The sequence below is a fragment of the Protobothrops mucrosquamatus genome, unplaced genomic scaffold (assembly GCF_001527695.2).
Source record: "Protobothrops mucrosquamatus isolate PMUCROS unplaced genomic scaffold, P.Mucros_1.0 scaffold_146, whole genome shotgun sequence".
Classification (NCBI taxonomy): domain Eukaryota; kingdom Metazoa; phylum Chordata; class Lepidosauria; order Squamata; family Viperidae; genus Protobothrops; species Protobothrops mucrosquamatus.
This window is the reverse complement of record NW_015386222.1, coordinates 86,140-95,054: the sequence shown is the minus strand read 5'-3', so window position 1 is coordinate 95,054 and position 8,915 is coordinate 86,140. Positions and strand designations below refer to the sequence as shown.

General features: G+C 40.3%; 1 protein-coding gene across 1 annotated transcript in view; it reads right to left on the bottom strand.

The window, feature by feature from the left end:
* The window catches only part of UNC13D (unc-13 homolog D), a 44,104-nt gene that overhangs the window by 25,708 nt on the left and 9,481 nt on the right, over positions 1 to 8,915 (bottom strand). Inside the window, exons 6-12 of the mRNA XM_015819062.1 lie at positions 8,052 to 8,139; positions 6,148 to 6,216; positions 5,920 to 5,989; positions 4,490 to 4,594; positions 3,879 to 3,971; positions 1,616 to 1,719; positions 584 to 701 (exon numbers count right to left, since the gene is read on the bottom strand). Coding sequence (XP_015674548.1) covers positions 584 to 701; positions 1,616 to 1,719; positions 3,879 to 3,971; positions 4,490 to 4,594; positions 5,920 to 5,989; positions 6,148 to 6,216; positions 8,052 to 8,139 — 647 coding nt within the window. The remainder of the gene's footprint in view (positions 1 to 583; positions 702 to 1,615; positions 1,720 to 3,878; positions 3,972 to 4,489; positions 4,595 to 5,919; positions 5,990 to 6,147; positions 6,217 to 8,051; positions 8,140 to 8,915) is intronic.

Sequence of the window (8,915 nt, the reverse complement as noted above, 5' to 3'; positions counted from 1 at the left end):
ATGATCCACTAACATTATGCTAAGAGAGATGTATTTCAATCCTATTTATTGGATAGGCATGCAAAACTATACAACGCACATAATGGATACGTGTCTGATGTTAGAACCAAGGATGTCTTTAGCTGGACAGGGAATGTTCCACCAGCCATATACAGGCAGTCCTCAACTTACGAACACAATTGAGCCCAAAATTTATGTTGCTAAGTGAGAAACTTGTTAAGTGAGTTTTGCCCTATTTTACGACTTTTCTTGCCACATTTGTTAAGCGAATCGTTGCAGTTATTGAGTTTGTAACACGGTTGTTAAGTGAATCTGGTTTTCCCATTGACTTTTCTTACCAGAAGGTCGAAAAAGGTGATTGTGCGGCCCTAGGACACTGCAACCGTCATAAATGTCATAAATGTGAGTCAGTGGTCAAGCATTCAAATGTAAATCATATGACCACAGGGATGCTGCAACAGGCGTAAGTGTGAAAAATGGTCATAAGTCACTTTTTCCAGTGCCGCTGTAACTTCAAACGGTCACTAAGTGAAGTGTTATAAGTCGAGGACTGCCTGTAGTTCCCCAGCTCTTCCTTTCTTACCTGCTCAGATCGTAATCGGCCTTGAATCCATTGATATTCTATGCTGGTTATCTGATGGAGCAGGCAGCTGCTGTTGAACTCCAAGAACTGATAGAGCTTGCTGTAAGCCAGCCAGTGCCTAGATGAACAAGGGAAGGAAAGCAGCATTGAGCGCCCAAGGAAAAACCTGCTAAAAGTACAATTAGAAACAAAAGCATCTCGCATTAAGTGGCCCAAACAAACTACAGATAGCCCTTGACTTACAACAGTTTGTTTAGTGACCGTTCAAAGTTACAATGGCAGTGAAAAAAGTGACTTATGACCATTTTTCACACTTATGACTGTTGCAGCATCCCCAATGGTCATGTGATTTACATTTGGATGCTTGACAACTGGTTCACGTTTATGACGGTTGCAGTGTCCCGAGGTCCTGTGATCCACCTTTTGCAGCCTTCTGACAAGCAAGGTCAAGGGGGAAGCCAGATTCACTTCACAACCGTGTTACTAATTTAACTGCAGCGATTCACTTAACAAATGTGGCAAGAAACGTCGTAAAATGGGGCAAGATTCATTTAACAAGTTTCTCACTTAGCAACATAAATTTTGGGCTCTGTTGTGGTCGTAGGTTGAGGACTATCTGTATATAGATTAGGTATCTAGTCAAATTGGCGGATTTTGCCAGTTTGCTGGGAAACATCTATTGGTTTAGAGGCGTAGTGCAGAAATGGAAGTTAAAAACGGCAGAAATTGTAGTGTGCAATTCCTTGGCAAAGCCCATTGCAGGAATCACATTCAATAGGCAGGATGTAGTAAAGAATCAAGGAAATCCCAGTTGAAAAGAAAAGTCAAAATTATTGAATTCATGGATGGAATTCTAGGGATAGTACTAAACCCTGGTCTCATGGCATGCCTGCACATTTTAATAAAATTGCAACGCTCTCAGGCAATAGAAAAGAACCCAACTTTTTTTAAGGGGGTGGGTAGACAGAAAGTGCCAGGAACTTTTGGTTTCCAGAATGTTGCCTTGGGGGGAAGCATGCAGGTGATATTTACACCAAGTCTTGGTGGAAATCCGAAATGTCTTTTTGAGTAGCGTGTAGATACAGGATAGTACCGGCATATTTGCTTAACTCTCCATCCCAGGAAGTGCTGCCAGCCTGCAGTGAAAGAGAACAATGAACGGCTCTCTGTGATATCAGATGGTGGGGAAAAGACAGCATATCCATTGCTTCACCGTTTTGCAAATACAACAATTACCTGTATTATGTCCAGGTCTTTCTTTCTTCTGAAACTTAGTTCAATGCAATCCCCATTTACCTAGCATTTTTAATTGACTAAAGAGTAAATGGCTCCATTTCAGCTTGGAGGAAATTATCAGGGTGATAGATATCTGGGAGGAGTGACTGATATTTTAGCGGAAAGGGAGAAGATTCAGCAGGATATGGATAGGCTAGTATACAGTAGAGGCCAAAACTGTGGAAACCTTCTGGGAAAAGTGTATTTTTGAGGTTTGATGGCTAATAACACCACATTTTTTTTAGTAGTACCATAAAAATATATATCAATGGAAAGATAATTTAATCAAGAATGTAATGCATCATAGTTTGTTCAATTATCTGTACTGTATTCTATGAAAAGTTATAGCCAAATAACCAGAAAAAGGAAGCATAACTTGCTTAGGTTGATATCAGGTAGCTCTCCTTCATCTGATTGTAGCCAATGAGCATGAGTGTTTAGAGAGCCAATCAGGCATCATCTTGTTTTGGCAATGAGCCAATCAGATCACAGTAGGATTCAATTATTGATGTCATGTATTGAAGCTAAGAGGAGGACATTTGTCAGTGTGTTATGTGATCGCTATCAAGTTGGTTGGGTTTTTTTCTCCTTTCATTTAGTGAGCTTGTAAAACGTAATAAAATTAAAGTAATGGTACAAAGAGTTGACTGGTTGCCCAGAAAGCGATGTAAAATAGTATTATTAAGTGAACAAGGCTACAGTTATAAAGAAATTAGAAGAAAAATTGGTGGAAACTTAACCAAAGGTGGCATTTCTACTATACACTTTTCCCAAAAGGTTTCCATAATTTTGGCCACTATACAATTTAACAGGTAGACATATAAAATCTGGCATCTCTGCAGGAAAAATGAAAGGCACAGGCACAGGATAGGAGAGAACTGGACTGGCAGTATTACAGTTAAATATGAGCCAGCACTTTGAGGCAACTGCTATGCAGGGTGCATTAACAGGAGAATAGATGTGAGCTTACAGGATGTAATTCACTCCACACAAAACAGTGTGTCCAGTTCTCTGCACCAAAAAAGAATATTGATAAACAGGAGCAAGTTCACAGGACAGTGACTCAAATGGTGAAGGATCTGGAACCAAGCCCTATGAGGAACAGGTAAAGGATCGGAGTATATTTAGCCTACGGAAAGGATAGCTAAGGGGGAGATATGACAGGAATCATCTGTTGTAACAAAGAAAAGGGAGTAAACTTATTTTTTCCCCAAGGGAGCAGGTCCAGAACAAGGATCTGAGTCTATTTAGCCCATAGAAGAAACTCCTGAAATGAGTCACAAAAGATATTTTCAAATAACTTAACAGTTGACAAAGAAGAAGTGGCCTTATTTTCCTACTGCCCCAGAAAACAGAACCAGAACCAACAGGTTAAAACTACATGGGAAGTAGATTCAAGCTAAATGTCTGTAGGAATGAGTTCTCAGTCAGTGGAACAGACTGCCACATGAAGTGGTGAATTCTCATTCTCTGAAGGCCTTCTTACACAGGGTGGATGGTCATCTGTTAGAAATGTTCTAGTCTAGTGGATCTTGCATTGAGCAGCATGTTGGACTAGATAGTTTGTAAGATACCTTCCAACACTGAATCTTTGGTTCCAAAAATGGGAGAGCAAGTAAATTGCATAAAAGCAATTTAATCACTCTCAAGAAAGCCGTTAGGATTCAAATAGGAAAGATCTATCGTGCCATTCCAAGATTGTAGGAATCTGTTTTGCAATTGGTCGTCCATGGAACAGATACAACTTCATCAACTCAGAGTAAAGTTTCTACGGTATCTTTTAGATGTATGAATCAGTTTACAGTCCTGAAATTTTGCCATAAGTCTTCCTGAGATTTCAACTGAGGGCAGAGCTTGGGCTTCAAACCAAATTTGAGTCTTGACTTCAGAGAAGAGCTGAAAAGGGCAAACAAGTCAGATGAACTGACTGCTATATGGAGTCCACTTGTCTTACAGAGAACAGCTGATCATATGTCACTCTATCATATTCCACTTAACAGTTTCTTGTTTATCTATTTACCTGGTATTGAAGAATCTCATATGAAACAATCTGCTGAAGAAGTTGCCGATGAACTGTGTAATTTGCCTGTGTCTTGCTGGCCGAAGTAGCTCTCTAAATTTTTTTTTAAAAAATACACAGATCCAGCTCTTAGAAGATACAGTATTAGAATACTTACATATACATCTATGTTCACAGTTACAGAAACCACATATCATTGAACATTTAAACATGGTAACAATAAGTCCTTGATGCATTAGTGTAAGATATATTTATCTTTCTCCAAAACATAAGCTAAAGCAGGCTCCAAATCCATAAGTCAATCTTTCATCAGTACAGTTTTAATTGGCTCTTAAAGTCATAAAATGTCACATCAGAACAGCAATTTAGAATATCTGAGTGTCTTCTCTCTTTGTGAAAAGGGGGGAAGAGTTTCCCAACCAGCTCCCTACAAGAAAAAAAGATCCTGTCCTATCTCAATGATAGGCCAACCTTTTTCTCAAAGATTGCAGCAAATGAAGGCAACTGTATTGAACAGGTCTTAAAATTTAAATGAATCAAAACTGTTTAAATAAAAATTTATAAAGTACACTTCCTTTCTGTAATGGGAAATTGATTCCTCTTATTCCTACCTTCTTATGTACCAAAAGAAACTGCAGGTGGCAATGCCCTCGGTTGGGGTAAGTATCAGTGCGAGGTTCCAGCCTGTACCAGCGATCCTCCCGACAATGCAGGTCCTACACAAGTGTGGTGAAAAGTCTTAGCTCAGAAGTAATGAACCATGTTACTTCTTAAAAGTGCAGTTTCTCCATTTCTACTACGTTTCCATAAAATGGTTCTACATGTAATCCTCAACTTATGACCACAACTGAGCAAAAATTTTCTGTTAAGTGAGATATTTGTTAAGTGAGTTTTGCCCTCATTTTATGACCTTTTTGCCACAGTTATTAAATGAATCACTGCAGTTGATAAGTCGGTAACGTGGTTGTTATGTAAATCTGACTTCTCCATTGATTTTTGCTTGTGAAAAAGTTGTCAAAGGGAATCACATGCCTTGGGACACAGCAACGGTCATAAGCATGAACCAGTTGCCAAGCATCTGAATTTTGATCACACGATCATGGGGATGCTTTAAAGATCGTAAATGTGAAAAACGATCATGTCACTTTTTTCAGTGCTGTCGTAACTTTGAATGGTTATTAAATGAACTGTTCTAAGTTGAGGATTACCTTACTTTCATCAGGAAATGCAGTGTCTCAATTAATTTAGAAATTAAGAAATTGAGCAAGTAAGAGGAATCGCTCAAATGGATCCACCTATTTTACCTCATTGTATTGTAATTGAATTTCAGCACAAGAATTAATGGCTTCAACTGGACTTTCTTCTGCTCCCAGTTATATCAGTAGTAATGATTGATTCATGAGTACAGACCCTAAGAAGATTCTTCAGGAATATTCCCTAGTAACAAGCACACATTTGTGGTTTCCAGCCCCCCCAATTTATTGCATTCCAGATTTATTGAACCAAATCCACAATTCTGATGCTAGCTGGGAACTGTGGGACCTGGAGTCCAAGACATCTGTATGGCATCTAGCTAGGAAAGATAAATCTGTTCTTGAATTAAGTTGTAGTTGGCATAGCTGAAGATCTTTATAGAGCCACTCAAGTTCTCATAAACCCTGGTCATGTACTATCCAGAGACCAAATAGAAATTGACACCGAGGCCTGCAATATAGGCCTTTTCAGTATTTTTCTGATTACTCCAGTAAAATCTATCGTTTTCTTACACCATTTTCATCAGGTCTAGTGTTTGTAAAAGGAGTCTCAGATTTATTTAGAGCAAGGTGACATATTCTGCTACCAACTTGTTTCATGTCACATAAAAGCCACACTTCACTTGAAATTTCAGTTTACCTTTTTATTTAATGGCATTTATGTTGCCGTCTAAGTGTCTAAGGGCCTAGACAGATCAGAGCTAAAGAAATACTTCTCTGCCCAAGATCGAGGTGGTGTGTGTGTGTCTCCCAGTATTATTCTGGCAACATGCTATTCCATATCTTACCTGCAGACGAATGACCACATTTCCCAGGAAATCGTCTTGTCCTTTATTTTTACGAGCGTCCTTAATAATTCTGAGTAGGAAAAAGCAGAACAAGGACAAAGATGATAGAACATTTCTCTCGTACCAAAGAGAAACAGAATATGCTGCCTTATTTAAATGTTTTGTTTAGTCTTATCAACTGAATTGTGTAATTAATAGAATTTCATATACAAAAGGCTCAGCCCAAACCTCTTCAGGCCACGGAGGTCAGTCAGTTCCTCCAGTTTCTGCCGTACAGGTTCAACAGCATCAAAATCCCTAAAAGAAAGCAAATAAAAATATGCTGTGATACTCCTTTTCAATACCTCCGGGAAACAGAAAGAAAAGAAATCAAGCAAAAAGAGCAATTGTTTGATTATATGCTGTCAAGTGGGGGTTGACTCTCAGAAGCCACCTAGATATCTACCTTCTTCAAAATGATCTGTCCCCGAGCTGGCACTTTTTTCTAAAGGTGAAGAAGAGCAGTCTCTGGACTTAAAATAACCTCTTCTTATTTTGCTTACTTAGGGGAGGTTCCAATCCCTCAGAGATGTTTAAAAGTGAACAGTTTGCAGCCCATAATCCCTTGTCCCTTTCTGAAGACCTTAGAGCAAGGCTTTTCAACCAGTGGTACGGATACCACCTGTGGTACATTGGCACCTGGCAGGTGGTACGCAACCATCCTAGAAAAGTGGTAGCGGGGGAGGGGAATGAGCTGAACCGGTGGCAGCACCGCACAAGCCTGAGCGAGAGAGGGCTGGAGCTGCAGGGCTGTCAGGGCTCAGCAGAAGCGCCAGGATCAGCACTTCTTCGGGGCTGTCAGGGCTCAGTGGAAGCACTAGGATCAGCGCCAGGCTCCAGCTGGAGCTCGGCGCTGATCCTGGCACTTCTGCTGAGCCCAGAAGAAGTGCCGATCAGCTGGAATGTTGCAGCATTTCCAGGGCCTTGTGATTTACATTCAGATGCTTGGCAACTGATTCATATTTATGACAGTTGCAGTGTCCCAGGGTCATGTGAAGTGGCCAAAACCTGCTGCAACCACCCAGCAGACAGGGGGAATAAAAACCAAACACCCCCACCCCACCCCCACTGCCAATCCTCAACAGAAATGCTCACAACAATGAAAACTTCAGACAGGGGGAAGAGCGCCGCCGGGTGGGCAGGCAGGTGTCTTGCTCAGCTGTGGCTTGGGGGGCACTTTTTTCAGTGCCATTGTAACTTCGAACAGTTACTAAGTGAACTGTTGTAAGTCGAGGACTACCTGTACTTCATTACTTTTTTCCTTTTTTTAATGGGTCATCAAGTTTTTGACACCTTGCTAGGCAACTGGTGGTACTCAGATATTGCCATATTCTAAAAGTGGTACAATGGGTGAAAAGGTTGAAAAGCCCTGCCTTAGAACATCCTCTGAGTAATTTTTGAAAACCGACAGCACAGTTCTTTGATATTTTCAGATGGGAAACAAACTATAGTCGACATATTAGAAAAATAAAGAGAGCCCCTCCTCCACAACTATTGCTTTACTTACATCCGTGATAGCCTTGCTCACTTTATGGCTGTTAGCCTATAGGAATATTAAATGTTCATCTAGGTACAAAATTAGTTCCCTTAAGAATTTCCTTGTTTGAGACATAGCATGAAAGAAATGTAGTGAGAGGTACCGCTTACTCAGAAAAGGATTTATTCACATTAAGCATATTTTGGGGAGATGATTGACAGTTCTAGGGCACTATCGTGTTTGCTTTGAGCCTGCCACAGGATGAAATATCAAACCAATCACTGTTATCTGAAAAGTATGTTTATATATTTTTATCTTGTGCAAATCGTTAAATAACTGGAGAAAGAATGCAGAGCCTGGTTGATAAAATTCTTTCCAACCCGTTCACGAACTGTGGCCTTATGCTTGTGGGTGCACACATGCACTGGAAGCTCAGTCAGGCTGCATATGCTCCACTCTGGTCATTCCTAAGTGGTCTGCTGCTACCCCCTCATTATGTTGGACTGTGTTTGCCTGATGAATCTATCGCCTTTCTGGCTTCCTTTGGAACACTTGTCTTCACATTTTAATGAGAAACAATGAAATTCAGTAGGAATGAAGAGCCAGTTCTGCTTACCATATATCTAGCTGGAATTCAGCGTTTTCTATATCTTCAAACTCCCTGGAAGAAACAGTTAAAAAAACATGACCAATGCAAAGGAACACTGGAGTGGGAAGGTGTACACAATCCCCTTACCTGCAAGAATAGATCAAATAGAGCTAGACCCACCCACTCTCACATGCCAGCAGGAACAATTATCCATTCACTGAGCCAATGTAAAAGGACTACGTCCACCTACAGATGTACATCAGGATCCTTTTCTGCTAAGTGATAAGAAAAGTGCATTTGGGTGGAGCTAGTGGATGAATAGGCATATAGAGATGATGGTCAGCAAATATGAACATAATTATATGAACAAAGAATGAATGAGAAGCATGGATTCAGTTCACCATCCCCTTTCATAGCTAATGATAGAAATGAAAGGTTAGAAAATATAGCAGCTGATCTTAAAAACCAAACATACCAAACTTTCCCAACCTATGTTCTCTAGATACCTCAAATTATGACTCCCAGAAAGTGGAGTCCAATCCATCTGGAGCAGTATTTTTCAACCATGGCAACTTTAAGATATGTGGACTTTAATTCCCAGAATTCCCCAGCTAGCATGGAGAAGTTAAAGTTGCCAGGATTGAAAAACACTGATCCGAAGGCTTTCAGGCCACCCTTTACTACCAGCTTAAAACCAATGGCTATTGTACAGGAAGAGGTCTAACAGTGTGATTACACCTTTCCAATATCTGTACTGTAACCCACCAAGGCCTCACCTCTCTCAGGCCTTGGCCATAAAAAAAGCTATCAGATGCTATTTGCCTTATGGTAAACTCTTCCTGGGTCTTTAGCTTCAAACAACCACCTGTTCATCTCGCTCACCTAATTTTT